General features: G+C 36.7%; 1 protein-coding gene across 4 annotated transcripts in view; it reads right to left on the bottom strand.

Annotated features, from left to right (window-relative positions):
* The window catches only part of LOC129577315 (phospholipid phosphatase 3-like), a 42,602-nt gene extending 24,380 nt beyond the window's left edge, over positions 1-18,222 (bottom strand). Inside the window, exons 1-2 of one of the 4 annotated variants that reach the window (XM_055464113.1) lie at positions 16,316-18,222; positions 15,846-16,231 (exon numbers count right to left, since the gene is read on the bottom strand). In XM_055464113.1, the coding sequence (XP_055320088.1) occupies positions 15,846-15,911 (66 nt within the window). In that variant the 5' untranslated portion in view covers positions 15,912-16,231; positions 16,316-18,222. Of the gene's footprint in view, positions 1-15,439; positions 15,621-15,845; positions 16,232-16,315 lie in introns of those variants that run through there. The other 3 variants (XM_055464111.1, XM_055464112.1, XM_055464114.1) reach the window with 3 other exon arrangements.
* Between the last annotated feature and the right edge of the window lie 410 nt (positions 18,223-18,632).

Raw genomic sequence — 18,632 nt, 5'->3', positions numbered from 1 at the left:
AATAAACATTTTTCAATCCCCTTGAATATGGGCACACGCACTTGACTTTGCCATACAGTGCAACGACACGGACAACGATGGAAAAAAACGAACTACATGTACTTTTATCGTAAATGAATCATATTCCTGTACGTAATGGGATGGGTAACTAGTCGATGTGAACAATTTTTTTCTCTTTCCCGGCGATAAATTATAAAATAAACAGTAGTTGTAGTTTGAAAGACTGCAAAATTCGACTCCGTTTTGGTACCAACCATACATATATTGCCATAGAGGAATATGGGACCATACCTTAGAGGAAACACACTTTCGGATTCAATTTTGCTTTGGGGCTTCAGCGAACGAAATTGCCGGTTTCGGAAACACGCATACAATGCCCATAAATTTTACAAATCAGCTGGCAAAGAACCAACTAACCACGGCATTTTCTCTCGTCATTCGTTTCCCTTGCAACATTTTTGCCTTCCGTTTGTCGATACCACAAAATCCAGAATGACACATACAGTAATTTCGCTAAAATGCTACAGTCATGTATGGCCCAAAAGAAATACACCCTCGATCAAAAAGAAGAAATAACATAAAATATGAAGTCAAAATTGTTCAATATCAAACAATAGAAAGACACGTGACTAAATAATCCCGATGAATATTCTCCCTCATCATCATCAAAGAAAAAAGTGTATCTTAGTCATTCCGGAATAGTAAAAAAAAACAGCAAGGAGTTGATTGGAATTCAAATGCTCCAATTGAATTTTTGCAGAATTTCATCGAAGAGAAAAAAAGAGAACATTGATCAAAACAGTCGTGCTGTGCCTTGAATTGCGTGAGTATATCGATGCAGAAGAAAAAAAATCTGTTTGCACAATTTGAATTTCGAACCGGGTGGAAACTTGATATGGCGTTCGTTTGTAACGAACATGATATAGAGCGAGCGAGTGTGGCCAGCCTACGAATTGCATTTGAAATGTGCATCGCCTCAGCCATTTCAGCGTGTATCTCTCTTGCTCTTTGTTTTTACAATTTCATTTCAAGAAATATGATAATGGAAAAAATGGGCAAAGCATTTACCATTTATATATTTTATGAAACATGCACTTCGAATCAAAATATTGAACAGATGTTATAAATTCAGTTCTCTTTCTTTTCATTTTCGAAAACACACACACACACACACTCACAGTGCACAGACAAAAATTTGCAATAGATACGCATTATATTGCGAGCGTGCTTGCGGTGGGGCACCAGCACACACAACATTGTCGCAATCGCATTTCTCTTGCTCTCTTTCTCTGCATCTCTGAGTCTATTCTTTTACCAGAAATAAGAAAAAACGACAACCTGGCATCGACTTTGAGTCGAATAACAAGAGGCAGCCAAGCCAAATGGATGTATAACCTAAATAGCGTAGGCCAACAACACAAATGGAAACGAAATCGACGAAATTGATAGAGGAAAACCAAAAAACCACAACCAAAAGCGAGCAATATCGAGAGAGAGAGAGAGAGAGAGAGAGAAAGAGAGTCACGATATGTGCATAATATCTATTTTCATGGAACTAGAATCGCCCATAGGCTATGCATGCACTGTGTGCACACAAACACAGCAGCCTAACTGTTCACACATCATTTAAAAGTGATAAATCTTCGTTTGGCTTGATTCGCAATCAGCGAATTTTGTTGTTCGCGCGCGCGCTTACGAAAATTGGGTTGCGTTTTCGTGTTTTGGCCTCACTTGGCATTTTCCAAAAGAAACGATCAATTGGATGAAAGATTTTCACATTGTTCACGCGAATTTGGTTAATTTCATGGCACTGCCGCAAAATTGCATTTGAATTTTTTTTCTGGTCGGCATTTTTTATGTGTGCGGCTGGAGTCGATTGGATTAGAGAGACATTTTGCATTTGTTTAGAGAATTAAAGGCAACAAATATGTTTGTTTTGCGCGCGCAATTTTATGGTTTCGTCTTCTCTTAGTCTAATAGAGTTATGCACACACAATGCATAAACAAAACAAACAAAATTTATAGCCATGTAACCGCAATTCAGCAGGCAATGAACACTCGATGTGCAGTTGAATGTCCATGCAATAGAGAGATAGCGCGAAATTCGCGCACTGCAAATGAAGTTGTTATTTCTTTTTCGTTCTTCTCTGTAGTTCATTTCACTTCTTCAACAAATCAAACATACGGCTACCGCCGAGACGACATCAAGGTACAAAATCGACAAAACAAAGACTCTAGCGATATATGTTCTTTCCAGATGCTAGGCAATAAAATATGCAGGAACGATTACGGGCGCTAACTCTGTGAATTACTGGGAAATATGAACGCAACAAAAACAATGGCAAATTCAAATGAAGAGAGCAAGTACGAAAGGAATAAAAATATCGACAAATTGCTTACTTCACCATAAAATCGATGGCGCATTTCGATCTCTTCACTTTGTTTTGATGTATTTCCAATAAATCGAAACGTACACATGGGAATCACAACTATTCAATGGGAATTCGATTATTAAGCAATCGCATCAATTTTTGCACGTTATACTCATAATATGTGTATAAATATAAAATAGAAGCCATACATAGTTTCCCTTTTGCAAAAAAAAAAGAATAAAAAACACAAGTGCAATTCCAAGAATTCCGGCCACGCGCACCAATTGTAGGCTTGTGTGATTATGAAACAGAAAACAGACAAATGTAATTAACGGTAAGTCGCTCAGTTTTCGTCTTCATTATCTTATATAATTGCCGCATTAAGAGCACCAAAAAGAAAAAAAGTACGAAGAAAAAAAGTAAAACGAACGAATAAGAGAAACATTCGATTTTTCAATTTCTGGACAATTGCATTTGACAACGACGGTTTTGTTTAGATTTTGTGTGTCGCATTTATACGCCTTTGCATTGTATGTGCCACAAAACAGCACACAATGGGTATCGTTTAAGGGAGGACAGAAGAAAAATACAAAAATCTGGCACAGACACCTTTTGCATGATCGCTTCTAGCAAAAAAGACAACAAGGGACCATTTATTACTTAACATATTTATTTATTTATTTTTTGCGACTCTTTTTATTTATCTTGTTGATTATTGAAACGTTTCAGGTGGAGAGAAAATTGAGAATAGAAAAGAACTGACCAAATCGAATGGAAAAAGAGATAGTGTGTCATCCATTTGAGTGGCAAACGTGTCCTTTTCTTATGTTCGTATTTTTTTTCGGTGTTGTTGAACAAGACAATCACCAACAGATGAGCATACCCGATCGCAACTCAAACACGTAACGCATTAGGTGGTGTTGAATTTTGTCTCTTGCATAAACAACAACCGAAAAACGAAGAAGATACGAGAGGAAAAAAATCTCTCTTTCAATCGGCTACTACATGTGCATTCAACACTCTTCCTTGTTTTTCACCGGTCCACCGTTGCAACTGAGAAGAATTCGATGCATACGAAACCAAAATGAACAGATGAAGCGCACAACACAAGGGGCGATCTTTTGTTCATCGAACAGAAAACGAAAAGAAGAACAACACATACCGATCAATACCTGCACACCCAGAGATGAATGTTATTATTAATACTTTTTGTCAGCTTTTTCTTTCATGATCATTTTCTTTTCTTTTCCATCTTCCAACCGTCAACTCGGACCATATGCATTATAACACTCTCAATTGTAGCGGTTGCCATGATGAGATCTCAATAAATTTCACTTGTCGACGTTCGGTGTCAGGCTGACGTTCTTTTTCGTCGTTGCATTTTGACGGAATAAAATTTGTTGCAATCACCGAATATTTTGTGATTCAAACATTTGATTGACATTAATTCTACATTTCCACATCAATTCCATTCGGCAGTCGACCCCGGGAGGGATTTCGTGTAAATAAATTTTGAAATTGCAAAACAATCAAAACAATTGACAAAATAGAAATGCAGCAAAACAATGTGCAACTTACGCTTAAATTACGACTCAATCGATGTGACTTTCTTCTTTGAAACTGGCGCACAATAAATAGAGAGATAAACGCTTTCATTTTCAATTTTTTTTCCCTCACTTTTTGTTGTTCGTCGAACAAACACAATGAAAAAAGAGAGTCTTTGTGTGAGAGAAAGGAAGAGAAAAAAATTGTCGCAGTCGTGTTGATTTCATGTGTTATGCAATTCGTAAATTGTTTGCCACAATAAATATTCAGTTTTATTATCATTTCCTTGTTTGGAATTCTTTTTTCTGGGCAAACAACAACAAATCAGGATTTTGTTCAAAGAAAGGAACCGCGTTGAAAAAGGTGAAGAAAACAAAGAGGTCTTCGATTTTTTTTTAATAGATTTTTTGTTAAATACAGTCGGCGTGAGGAAATATGTTCGTTGCCTTTTTTTCGGAGAAAACCCAATGGCGTTTCACTCATTCAAACTCCAATTCAGAGAAATCGAAACAGACAATGAGTATGTAGCTGTATTTCGTATGAAGAAAAAGATGCCAAATGAAGGTATTTTTTTCATCTCTCGAATATATTGGACAGGAAGAACAGGAGAGATAGAGAAATGTTCGAGTGTAGAGACGAGCATCACCTTCGATGAATAAAAAGGTTTTCGTGGCTAATATTTATTTCGTCACAGTGTTCAACATTTCAAGTGTTTGTGGCATTTGTGAGCGGCAATGGTGAAATATTACGGCGTTTCGAAAGCGCATCGAAGATGGAAGCCAGAGAGAGAAAAATCCAGGACAATAATTTATTTAATTTTAGTGGCATTGCTTACATCGTGCACCACACACAAGAATGGCTTTTCATGTTCTCGCTATTGTTCATTTCGCTCGGCACATCAATTCGATATGGTCGAAGGAACGATTTACGGCTGCTTTAATTGGACATGGATTTCCTTTGATTCTTTTATTTTGCTGCTATTGAAGTGCCCATTTTGTTCGTCTCAAGGGCTTCAAGGAAGATCAAATGATTAACCACTCGTTTTTATTTACCTCGAAACCAAGTTTTGGATTTGATTTGAATTCGGATTTCTTTGAAATGCCAATCTTCGCCTGGAAATCATTTCTTCTCGTCTTTTTTTTTGTCATCATCGTTGGTTGTTTGCTATTGTTGTTGTTGTCATCGTCGCATTCGAATGCGAAACGAAATGCTAATGTCATCTGCTTGCCCTTTTCCATTTTAACACTTACTTGGTTAGTCCCGCAGGACATTATACATTGGATCAAAGCATGCCGATTCCAATTGTATTGCAATTCTTCGCAACAGAAAAAAAAGAGGCAATCAACAGCAAACAACAATAAAATAAAAGAACACGATAATGGCGTAATGAATAAGAATTGAGGCTTTTGCAAAATGCAACAAACATATCGCTTTCAAAATGTCACTGCACTTTCTTAATCCATTCGCAGATTATCTTAATTCATGCTGATTAATGATTCACCTTCGTCTGATTGAATCAGACGCTATTTTTTTCCTTTCTTCCCGTTAGCAACACTAGAATCTATCGTGTCAAACCACAACTGTTCGAATAGAATATATTAAAATGTGAAAAATCGTTTTTTTTTTCTTCTGAATTTTTCCTAATTTTTCTATTCGTTTTGTTTCTGTGTCGAAAAATTTAAAAAAATGCATCACTTCTCAGAAAATGTTACACACAAAAAATTCTCTGGCCAATTCCTTTCTCTTGACCTTTAACATTGTTTTGCTGTGTGTGGCGTCAAATGGAAATTTCTTTCTTCGCTGAGCCCGCACAATTGTCCATAGAGACAATCGTATATTTGTCGATAGTGATATGAACTGCTCGCAGTCGAAGCCAAAGCTCTGTCTCTTTCGTTCGCTCTCACTCATCATCACCAATCACATGAGGTTTCAATTGATGGTGGAAATCGGTGCATCGAAGTGAATGCATTTAGCGTTTAAACGCATCATCATCATCATCGTTCAAGTGATCGTAAATTTCAAATTGTAAACAAATAACGTACGCAAATAAGCAACAAGTTAGAAGTGGAATGAACGAAAGCGTACAACGTACATTCTAACTGGACTTTTGTGTTCGGTTGATTTATCACCACTTTTTGCCACCAATGCAATGCATTGTGATGCAGTGAAATTGTAACGCATTTGTTATTTATTAATAGATTTTCGCATTTGATTTGTTTGCTTTACGCGCGCTCGTAAATTTGCACATAAAGATGCGTCCAATAGACTTTCGTGGAAAAAAGGCAAAACGTGATGAAAAGACAAAATGATTCCGCTTTCAGATCAGAGAGTGTGTGTGTGTGTGTGTGTGATCAGTCGAAGCTGACAAATGCGCTTTTCAAGTGCTGACATTGTTCGTACACGTCGTTGCGCTCGCGCACATTCATGATAAGCACGATGTGTGTGCTCCATGAAAGTGATAAAAGTGCAAACTAGAAAACACTTCGATCATCACAAAGACAGACACCACACGCACGCACACAAGCCAAACACAAACAAACAAGTCAATAGAATCGATCCACGAGATTTTGTGGCGCTTGAATAAATATTCAAAAATATTTCCTCTTCAATGAGACACCGCCTGCTCTTGCTCACCATCTTGCTCCGTCGTTCACTCTCATTGTGGTTGAGCCAATTTGAAACGACCATTTTCAAACGAACTTCTTCTTTTCTCTCTTTTTTATTGTTTACATTTTCGCTACAAACTGATTACTTTACACAAACGATAGTTGCGCCAACAAAAGAAAGACAAGTAAATGCAGGAACAAAAACAAAATAGCAGACGAATTTGTTTACTCACAGTTCAATGCTTCGAATATATAGGAAGTGTACCGCTTCGTTGATAGAAAAAAATTAAACTTCACACTGCACTACTCTCTTCGATGATCGCGCTAAATCTTCGGTCGTATCCTTTTGTCTCAAAAGTGCTCTTCACGGCCTTTTAGTTTCTAACCACAGCGTTTCTTTCCTTTTTTTTCTGTTAACACAGCGATTTTCAAGTGTTTCTTTTAATTAAAAAGGCTATTTCGCGCGTGAGTTTTTTTTTCGTTATTTAATTGAATTTAATTGCGATTAAAACGAATGTGGCACGATCGTGATGCCGTTTTTAAGCAGGATTTTATTTATGTATCAAATTTAAAAGGATGTTGATCTCTGACAAACAAAAATTGCTACCTAAAGTGTTATCCTTTATTAAAGAATTTATTCTTGTATTGAAATACGATTTCGATTTTATTTCGCACATTCAATCACTCAATCATCAAAAGGAAAATAAGATTTTTTCCACGAACGAATCAAAATTGCATATAGGATTTTCGCGCTGGTCAGCGTACAAATTTCAATAGTGAAAAAAAAACGGTCAAAAATCGATTACGGGGTGTAACTCGGTCAACTCTTTTTCGGTTGTGTCACTAAATTTATTGAAAAATAAACACCGAAAACTCACGAAATGAAAACCCAAAATCTATTATCATATGAGGGCAATAATGAATATTGTATGCGATGCGAAGCAGCAGTAGCAGTAGTAACAACGAGAAGGCAGCCAAACACTTTCAGGCAGGCTCAAAGTCTTCTTCGTCTTAATATTGCTTGTGTTCTGATCAACACGCGGTAATAAACTGTACTGAATTTTCGATAGCACCGAAGTGCCATGTATATGCACTTTTCCACCGATTGTTGAATAATAGTAATAATAGCCGAGGAAAGAAAAAAAAACGGCACTGTGATGACGAAAACTATAGAACACGAGAAGAAGCAACAACAACAACGAAAAACACCGAACGACAGAGAGACAAAACCGACCGATATGGAAGAGTGAGCGAATGAGTGAGTGAGTCGGCAGCACACACAGTGTGAGCGTAGCACACACGCTCTTACCATGTTGATCGAAGCATACATGCTTAGCTGCTGAATGCACATACGCAAGAGAGTACTCGGCTCTCGCTCTCTTTCTCCGCTCTTCCTTTCTCTCATGCAACGTCGAGCGTAGCTCAGTCGTTGTTGTAGTGCTAACATCATGAATGACCCGAATGTAGGCATGCAGCCGAGCAAACACAGAGAGAACAACCACAAAGAGAGTGAGAGAACAAATGCTTGGCCCGATAAAGTAGCGCGGCGCACACCAACGGATCTCTCTCTCTCTCTCTCTCTCTCAACTTTTTCAAAACTAAAAGCGATAAACCTAAAAACTAATGCACACACAAAGACGAAACGAACGGACGGACACACGAAACCGAAAACCGTTTCTATACATGTTGGAAATGTACGATGAGAGAGGCACTACTCGATTGGACAGTTCGAATAAATTTACTCATAACACATAAATAAACTGTTAATGCACTTATGTCCATACGTCATTTGTGCTCACTGTATATTTCATTATCAATGGACTTTTGCGCTGTCGTTCGCTCTTTTTTTTCTTTCGTTTTCTTGTTGCTGTTGTTGTACTTGCCATTTTCGCATATTCTCTATACCATAATCCATACACACTCGGAGGGTATCATCAGTTGTCGAATTTTTGTACGTCATGAAGTTTTAGAAGTGCATGTCATAACCGCCGGGACCGCTTAACACAGAAAAGAAAATCCATACACCGCCCAATTCCACCATAGCGACTCGAAGAAAAGTGAGTCATTCCAGAAAAGCACAGCCAATTTGACGGTGTTCCCTGTTCGGCTGCATGAGTTGAAGAAGAAGAAAAAAGAAACGAGAACAACACAGAGCGAGAGAAGAAAACGCGACGGCACTGGAAGGACAGTGCCAACAGATGCATGCAATAAAATACGCATGTTCGCATTCAAAATCATACTGCACCATCCGGGGGAAAATGTGTGCCGAATGCAGCTAAAGTGGAAAAATGCACTAGGAAATGCCAAAAACAGTTACAGAGGAAAAAAAACAGCATTCAATCTTGAACCAGAAAAAAATACGTCCAACGACCAAAATGTATTGCCCAAGTGTTTCATTCTATTTGATTTGTTTTATTCGCGTTTGCTTGCTAATTTTTGCATATATTTCTTTTGTCTCTTTCCTTCGTTTGCATTAATTTTCTGGAATAGTAGACTAAACAGTTTTTTTTTTCAGTGCAAACTCACTCTTTCAATTTATGGTCAAATTTATCGCTGTTTCCCATCGCTTAGCGCGAACGCGACACATTTTGCCTCTAGATTTTTGCCGTTTTCAGCATTCAAGAATCGAACTGACTGAACTCAACGCTCTCAATGCAAATGCATTGCAACTAATTATGCACTGAGTGTGTGTGAGTGTGAGTTTGTTGTTGTTTTTTTTCTCGCTAAATTCTATAGATTTCTTCGTAAATTTGCGTTGATTGTCACACAGCTGCCAGTTGGGGTCATGTTTAGAGATCCAAATCTCATGACTGTTTATTGCCTTTGATGCATAAAAAACAATTTAGTCTGAGGCTATAGATTCACTTTAGATTAAGGACGTTGATTAAAAAAAAAGGAGAAGAGAAAGAAAACATTGAAAGGCATGTTCAAAGGGAGATGACAGCAACCATAAAATGCAACCAAATGCATTCAAATTCAATAAAAAAATCAAAATAGAGAGAGAGAGAGAGAGCGAAAGAAAAGAGTAAACATCCAGCTAATATGATAAATATATGTAGCGCCGTGAAAGCCATTGGGCGTACAGTTGGAACGATACAGTTGCCGTTCATCAAGCCTATTTTGTTGAATGCAAATTTCAAATGAAATGCCCGTAAAAACTTTTGAAACCGTGCACCACGCTAAATCATTTTCATTTTCTCTTTTGACAACACATCTTTCTCTCTGGATTATATTTGATTCAATGTCTAACTGCAACTATTCCATCTTCACAATAATTTCCTACGCAAATTCAGTCTGACGTCGCGGCCGCCACCACCGCCGCCGAACGAAATGAAAGTTATTATGATTTATGACAACTTTTACGGAACATTTTTGCATTGCAAAATGTGAACCAGAATTAAAGTGTGCACCAAGGCGAAAAAGGAGCATGATTTCGGTGCATGGCTTAAATACCGTGTTTTTCTCCTTTTAACAGCGGAAAATTATGTGCTCGTGCCATTTGATGAGATCATATTTAATTTTCATTTGCTAAGTGCTGAATGCATTTATCGCAAGGAAAATCAAGAAATTCAACCTAATTGGATTCGGTTGTAATTCGTTTTTCTTTTAATTTCGACAGAAAATATTGTTGAATTTGTAAATATGCAATAAAAAAATGATAGTGTTGATGTTTTCCGGACAATGTGAGATAAACCACTTTAACACCCAATTAAAAGGAATTAAGAGCAATCCTCATAATTGCCACGATAGACGTAACAAAAATTCATGCCCAATTTCAATTGAAATTCAAGTTGAACTCGAATTAAAAAAAAAAAATAGTTGGAACATTGAAAGCAATTTTAATTTAAGAAAATAGGAGCATGTTGATTTGGGTATAATTAAATGTATTGATTTCTCAATTGCTTTTGTAATTCATCAACCATTATCGAATTGGTTTAACGCAGATACGAGTAATTATCTGAATGTTTGAATTGAAATGGAAACTATCAGCTGAGATCACGAGTTCTGAACTGCAATAATTTTGATTGAAATATCATTGTAAAATGGTAACAAAAATAATAGGCGTGTAATCAAGTCAATAATTCTGTTGTAATCGATTTGCCTTTAAACGTAATCAACGTATACAAACACGTAATAGGAAATGAATTGAATTGAATGTCTTTGGATGTCATGGTAAATGCGCCGGTAAGAAGCCGCCATTAGCGCGTACTGAACTGCAATCATTTTGATTGGAAAATCATTGTAAATGGTAAAAAAAAAAACACAGGCGATTAATGAACAAATGGGCCGCAACAGGATACACAAGATGTAGCGTTAATAACGTTGCTTTTGGTGTTTGTTGTTTCTTCTTTTCATAAAAATGTTTGCGTGGGCCATTAGAATTCCCTTGTATCATGTTCCAAAAGAAAGGGGAAACGTCTAAAAACAGATACTTTAATATTCCGACTCATTAACGAGTCATTAGTGCGCGAAAAAAGCCAAGAAATTGAAATGGTTTTTACTTTGACATGCATTTTTCTGTTTCTTCTCCGGGATCATACGCATCTCGGTTGGTTTTGGAAATGATGAGCAATGCATTGCTCATTGTTTCATCACCGCTGCCTCCATCGCCAATGGTGATGCATCCGAGCCACCAGAATGATGTGGCAGCAAACAAATTACACCAAATTGAGTTTGACACGCAGATCGTCGCGCGGAATGTTGTTGGGACGGAAATTCATGTTGATCCTAGTGCCATGTTGCACTCTCATCCCATCGCATTACATTTTGTGATACATTTTCACGTTGTACAATGTGTACATGCGACATGTTTTCCACTGATTGAATTTATTTACGAAGTGTTTGCCGTAGCTATTACCACATGTCAGTCATCAATAGGCAATTAAATCGTTGTTCTTTGGCTCTGTTCGACGCGAGTGATGGAGAGAACGAAAAAAGCAACAAAACGAACACAATTTACATATGCACCGAAGAAAAGAAGTCTAGACAAAATGAAGAATGGTACAATATCGACGGGCGAACGATAGGAGAAGAGAGGAGAGGGACAAAAAAAAATGCGCGCGGCTCAAAAGAATCAATAAATACTTGAAAACCAGAAAATGCATTATTGATTTTAATTTAAAAATTATGTTTGTTGTTGGCGCTTTTTATAGTGGCTCATCATCATCATCATCGCATAGCCTGTCGATATATAGTCCTACACGAAAACAGAAAAACAATTTTTGAAGACACACGGATTGGATAACGAATCGATGGCATTCGAGTGATCAGTACAATAAACACGGTGATGCATTTGTGGCCAAGGGAAAAACAACGACGACATATATATTCGGTAACATCGCCTCGCTAAAAGCCCAACACACAAAAATCGTGATGGCCAAGATGAGAAACGATGCGATTGAACCGAACGGTAACACATAATATGCTGTGTTGTGGCGTTGTCTCGCGTGGCGCCAATGCATTGCCGCCATCAATTCTCTCTCCCGCTTTTCTCTCTCTTTGCTCAACCTTGATCATTAACAACACTAAAAATCTTCGTCTCCCTTCGATTTTTCTGCTTTATTAATTGCTAGGCTTCGACTCCGAATAAATTATAGCAACCAATGGTTGCGTGGGCGCGATCGCCTCGGCCATTGCATTCCACACTCCAATTTAATTACATTATCCATCATTTATTGGCCATAATTCCGAATATCAGCACTGCGTGCGCCGCACAATCAAATTTATCGATCAATCGCCGCGCGACGATTCTAGGCTGCTGTATTCAGTCGGAATTCCAGCTTTTGTCAATTTCAAATTGATAGTTGGCCGTTGAATTGGTTAAGGGTTACATCCAAATCGAAAACCGAATCATGTTTAATCGAAAAACAAATATCCGAATGGTGGTTTGCTCTGCACTCAACACAACTCAATTAGCTAGTTTATTCTTTGTGTTGGATTGGTTTGACGACTGCATCGCCCTAAATTGACGCGAGTACTCATTGAAAATTCCGATTCGAAATTCAATCCGACTTTTGCATCTGTTCCATTTTGTTGTTTTTTTTTTTAAACAGAAATTTGTAACAATGGGCGAAAGAGCAAGGGAAATCAATCAATTTCGTCTGTATTTGGACAGCGAGGAAATCAATACGGCTGATGCTGATTTGTTACAAGATCTTTTTTTCTTCCTTTCTCTCACTCTCTCGCTCTCTCTCTCTCTCTCTCTCTCTCTCTCTCTCTCTCTCTCTCTCTCGGTCGATTCGAGGGTATATATTTATTGAATATGATGCATTCATCTCGAACATGTTTTAATATCATTTGGCCTTTGTCAGGATTTGTAGATCATCGTTATTATCTGTTCGGGTTTGTTGTCTATCGATTTATTTTTTTACTTTTGCTTTTGTATGGAATTCATTAATCCAGACAACTCTTACCACTTTTTTCCTCTCTCTCTCTCTCTCCATTTTTTTTTCGAGTGGTTTTCATTTTTCAAATCTGTTCGATGCTCAACAACAACAAAACAAACAAATACGGAATGTTAGCTGAGCGCCGATCGTTAAACAAACGACGAAAAAAAACAACCAGCAAAGGAAGAATAACCTATTTATGAAATTGGTACGCACATCGAATGAGCAATGCAATAGCATTACCCAAAGAGAGAAAGAAATACGATTCTTGTACACATAGACAGATGAAGTCAATAGACTTTGATCTGTGTTACAGATACAAACAATTTGGTTGCACATAAATGTGTCACATTTTGTCTGGCTAACATGAAAAAGGTTGACCTTCACACTGAACTAGACAGTAAAAAAAACGGTGTGCGGAGAGAGTGAACTAGGAAACGGGATGCGGATAAAGAGAGAGAGAGAGAGAGAGAGAAAATTACTATCGACGAAATGCATTTACCCTCGAATATGAATTTCTCTCTTTTGAAAGGAGTAACTCAGTGGCCTCTATACGATTGATTTTATTTATGAGTTTTTTTTATAGGCTCCGTTTGAGCGTTTAATCCAATTTTATTCGTTGGCTGAGCATTGAAATGCAATAAAATCTGTGAATTAAGACCAAAAATTATGACCAGATTTTCATTTTGGCTACAAAATCGACTCGATATTTGTTTGGATTTTGAAAAGATCGAACGAGAACGAGGAAAAATAACTGAAACGATGATGATGATGCTGCTGCGTTCATTGTTTTGATATTTATGATGAATCTTGTATTTTGATAGACACACGGGGTGCATTGTGTATGCTATAATAATGGAATCAATTGAAAGCGGAAACATAATATTTTTTACGATTTATTTGCTTTGGCGTTCGGAAGTGCAATAAAGATCTTGAAATGAATTTGTTGTGCATGAAACGTGAGAGAGAGAGAGAGAGAGAGAGAGAGAGAGAAACACACCAGTTGTTGCAAGCTCAATGAACATATCATTCGTTATAATCAATTTGTTTGCTTCAAACGAAATTATACGATCGTTTCGATCTTCATCGTTTCGATGTGTGAACCTGTTTGTTTAGTTCGATCTTTTCGAACCATATGCAATAGCCGATTCCAGTGAAACGATCCCGAAGAAGTATAGAAGTCGTAAAGTCATAAAATTTTGACACCTCACACCCTCACACTTTCGCTTCACATGTTGAGCATTTTTCCAACACGAAAGATGCGTTCTTGTCTTATCGGGTAGCAACGTTTTTTTTTATTACTTCACTGGAAATGCATCTGTGCAGATCGATTTGTTCTCTTTGGAATATGCGTTTTTTGTCCTTACTTCTCCTCCTGTGGGAGTCTTTGAAAAATTCTTATTTCAAATGTTAGCCGTATTTTTTTTTGGGTTTACAAGTGGATTTCATCGAACGCTTGTGTAGTTTGTTTCACGAATTTTGTTTCATTTTGTGGCACATTGATTTGTTACAGTTCAAGTTTTAATGTTTTTTTTTTGGAAACAGGCGCTATCACACATACATTTTGTATTACCCTTACAACATTTTTTTCCATTGTGAAGGGCTACGCACGCAATTCTGAGGAGGTTTTTTTCTATTCATTCGTTTTTTCTTCAATACGTGTTGGATATTCTGGTATAATTTTTATGACATTTCACAACATCCAAATTAACAACAAATATATTTTTCCTTCAAATCCCTTTATTTTCTTTGGAAAAAATTCGCTCTTTAAAAAACTTTATTACCGTTCGATGGCCTCCAATCGGTTGTTTAATAAGCAAAATGCATTTGCATCAGCGTTAATTTGATTCATAAAATCTTTTTTTTTTTTGAATTAAGTGCCACACTACGATTTCAGGAATTTACGGCGCTTGACGTGCAATTAAAAACGTTTTTTTGATCTGAAGATGAATCGAAGTGGAAACATCAATATATTTTATGATCAAACAATCCTCCTTCTGATTGGTAGTAAATAAATTACTGTCCGCTTCAGAATATTTCCATTTTTTGCCTATCTTCGGGCGAAAAAGAAACCTAAGCGCCAGAAAATTGTCTCCATTCCAATCGTTGCATTCTTTTCGCATGTGTGTTCACATTGTTATCTTGACATTGATAAATTGTTTGAATTTAAATTCTATTTTGAATTTAAATTCTATTTTGAATTTGATTTTAGGAAATTTTCGTATGATTCATATTTCTTTGGTGGGAATTCGTTTGTGTGCGATCAGCTTGCCATTCATACATGTGTATGATGGAAATGATGACTAATTATGCTGCAGTCACCGAACAATGACTAATTTCCAGCGAAATCAGATAGGTATACACTTCACTATAGTGATTAACAATGAACTTTAAATCTTGGAACAAATTGATCGGACAACATGGAAATGGTTCGGCAAAATGAAATTCAAACGAAAAAACTGAAAATGAAATATGTCGAAGTGGCCAAGGAAATGTAAAATTTTCAATGAAATTATCACCTAATCGTTACCATACAATTTGTTGGTGGTCGTCTGTCGTAAAAAAAACCACAAACGAGATGTCTCAACCCGTAAGATCATTCACCTGCCACGGAATTTCGGATCGGTGAAATTCATTAGCGTGTTGTAGAAAAAATTGTAAAGCAAACGACCCCACTCTCGATAGACTAAGCACGATCAATACTGACAATTGAATTAGCGCGCTTTCAATCGAAACGATCGCAATTGAAGCGTATCGCCTCAATGTGATAATCATTTTGCGTCTATCTCTGGTGACACTTGTGCTATCTTTTCAATCGATTGTGTATGTCTATGGTGTCATCATGACACACAGACACAGCAAGACAAAACAAAAACAAAAACGAAACCAAAAAGGAAAAAACGAAACAAAATGAAACGGGTAGGTGTTGTACTCACCATTTGGTCTGCTGTTTTGATTGTGTAGATTTCCGGAAAGGAATTTTCAGTCGGCGGCAGTTGCATCTTGCTTATTTTTAACAACGTTTTTTTTTAAACACTGAATAACGGCCACTCGAGGTCCACACTTTTTTATTTTTTCACAACTCTTTTTTGTCTGTTTTTTTTTTTTCTTTGACACTTATCCACCTCTTTTTCTCTCACATCGAAATATCACTCTAAATGTCTATGAACGTTTTTGTACAATTCCAAACGAAAACTGATCACTTTGATTGAGATTCGTTGAAAATTCTGAATTTGAATCTCATTGAAGAATACGTTGACTGAGTTCAAAATATGAAATCTTCGGCAGTTTTATCGACGTGTTATCTTTTGTTGGGTAGCTACTGAATATTTAAATATAAAAGATCCAGATTATTCATAATGAGCTATTAAATTTTTATAATTTATTGCGAATAATTAAATCTTACTGATTACCGTTGACACGTTATTTGAAGAAGAGTAATTAAAAATGAGAGAAGGTAAAGTCTGCAGATAAAAGTCGGTTCATTTCGGCCCGACTCGTCAACGTGAACTAACTCAAAATATGGGATAAATCGGTGTGTTGTTGTTTCGAATAGAGTGCAACGAAGGTAATGGAAAAAAATCACAATAAATCGAAAATGCGTACACAACATTCAACGCACACGAGCGAGCATCGTTCGCTGTGCCGTGCTACTATTGCACAAAACGTTGTCGTTTTATTTTTCTGCGTTGTTTTTTTTATGATGGAGCAATACCGGTGAGAATAAAAGGAAAAGCAGCAATCTTTTGATACGATAAAATATAGCGAAGAAACGGAAAGAGAGAAAAAAATCCACTTGTTGCTGTGACGTTATCGATGAATTATGCAGTAGCAGAGACGAACACACACGCTTGCTGCTTTCGATCACCTCTGATACACATTGACTTCTGCTGCTGCTGCTGCTGCTACTGTTGCTGTTTGTGTGATTCGATTTCGATGTTGCTTTTCCATGTCAATTACGGTTTCTGAATGATCGCACACACGATCACACACACACACGAAATGGGAGAAAAGAAGAAATACGAACAAAGCATTCGGTGAGTCATTTTTTTTGTTGAAGTTTGAGTGATATGCTTTTTGTTTTTATATTTTCTGAATGAAAGCACACACCAACTACTATTACACTCTCTTTCCGACGACGACGACGACAACAAAAAACAGGTAAACAATATATATCAACAAACCCAAACAAAGCCTCTTCAACTCGATCTATATTATTTTTGGGCTTTTGCATTTTCTAATTGTACGCAGTCATTTGAAACGTATACGATAACTATATATTCCGCTTGGCATAGAAACGACTTATAAATTGCGATGTGTTATTACCTGGATTCTACGGAAGACCCAATAAAGATATCAATTTTCAAATGCATTGTGAAAATGCGCTTTTACTGCCATCACAACTCACAGGCCATAAAGTGATAATCTCTTTGACAAAACAAACCGCTTTGGACCTTCACACTCTTTTGTCCACGGAATTTATGACACCAAGTACAAAAGTGTACGAAATGTAGAGAAAATACTTGAACTCTGTATCACATGAACAAACAGCAAATTTTTTTCGAATGATAATCAACGAACGGCCAATTTTCTAGACAATGATCAATGCTTTTCAATTGAATAACTGTGTTTAAATCATGAAATGCTTATTTGAACCGTAACTGAATTCTAAACGAATACATTTTTTTGTTATTGTCATTTCGATCACGACAGAACTTTACTCGATTCTCCAGAATTCTATTGATATCGATGATTTTTATCGCTTTATTGCATTTATAAAGATATTATGATATACTCAAACTTGTCGACGTGTGATTTTCTTTGTTGATATTTGACGGGGTTTTTTGCTTCGTCTTTAATAAAGACTCTCTGTTTTATTTTAGTTTCATTGATATTTACATTTTCCGTTGTCGATTATAATCATAATCTTGGCGAATGCGATTGTATTCCATAATTGGACACTAGTTCAACAAGTGTGTAAATCATTTAAACTGCACAGAGGTGTGAAATAATCCGGAAATCTATTTTTACTCTTCGATTTTCGATTGAAATCGAAAGTATCGATCAAACGAAAGAAATTCCAAACCTAATATTTTATTTGGCACTATTATATTGTCATAAATTCAACTTGGATATTAAAATCTACATTTTTGAATCTAATTAATGGTGACCGTTGAACCGATCCACAAGTATATGTGTGTGTGTGTGTGTTCGCATATATATTTTGGTCATTGTACTAATTGACAAGATTAGTTGGCTTTAACACATGTTGTGCGACCGATTGCTGATCGGTCGCACACGATTGCAAAATGTTCGATTAGATTGAGATAAAGATTTACAATAGTTGTAATCCCATATTTGGTGAAATTTGCCTCTAATTTCGTTCGTGATTTTCGATTTGATAGTATTTGTTCAAGTTTTTTTTTCTCCTTTCGATCGGTTCAGTTCGATTTAATGTGTTCACAACAATATTGTTGAAATCGTTGTTATAATCCGTGGAAAAGATTGTTATAGATAAATAGCCGCCAGTCAATTACAATCAGAAAGAGAGATATCAACAATTATGTAAGATGTTCATTTTAAGGCGGCATTACTCCGAGTGTAGTCAATTGAAACTGGTTAAATGTGCGTCGATACGATTTGATTAAAATTTCATTTGTATACAAAATAGCCATCGGCGCCATCTATCCAAAGTAAGCGGAAGTAGTCGAAACAAGTGCTGC

The sequence above is a fragment of the Sitodiplosis mosellana genome, unplaced genomic scaffold, assembly GCF_009176505.1.
Source record: "Sitodiplosis mosellana isolate CC-2019 unplaced genomic scaffold, AAFC_SMos_1.0 Smas_scaffold_6197, whole genome shotgun sequence".
NCBI lineage: Eukaryota > Metazoa > Arthropoda > Insecta > Diptera > Cecidomyiidae > Sitodiplosis > Sitodiplosis mosellana.
This window is presented reverse-complemented; position numbering and strand designations above follow the sequence as displayed.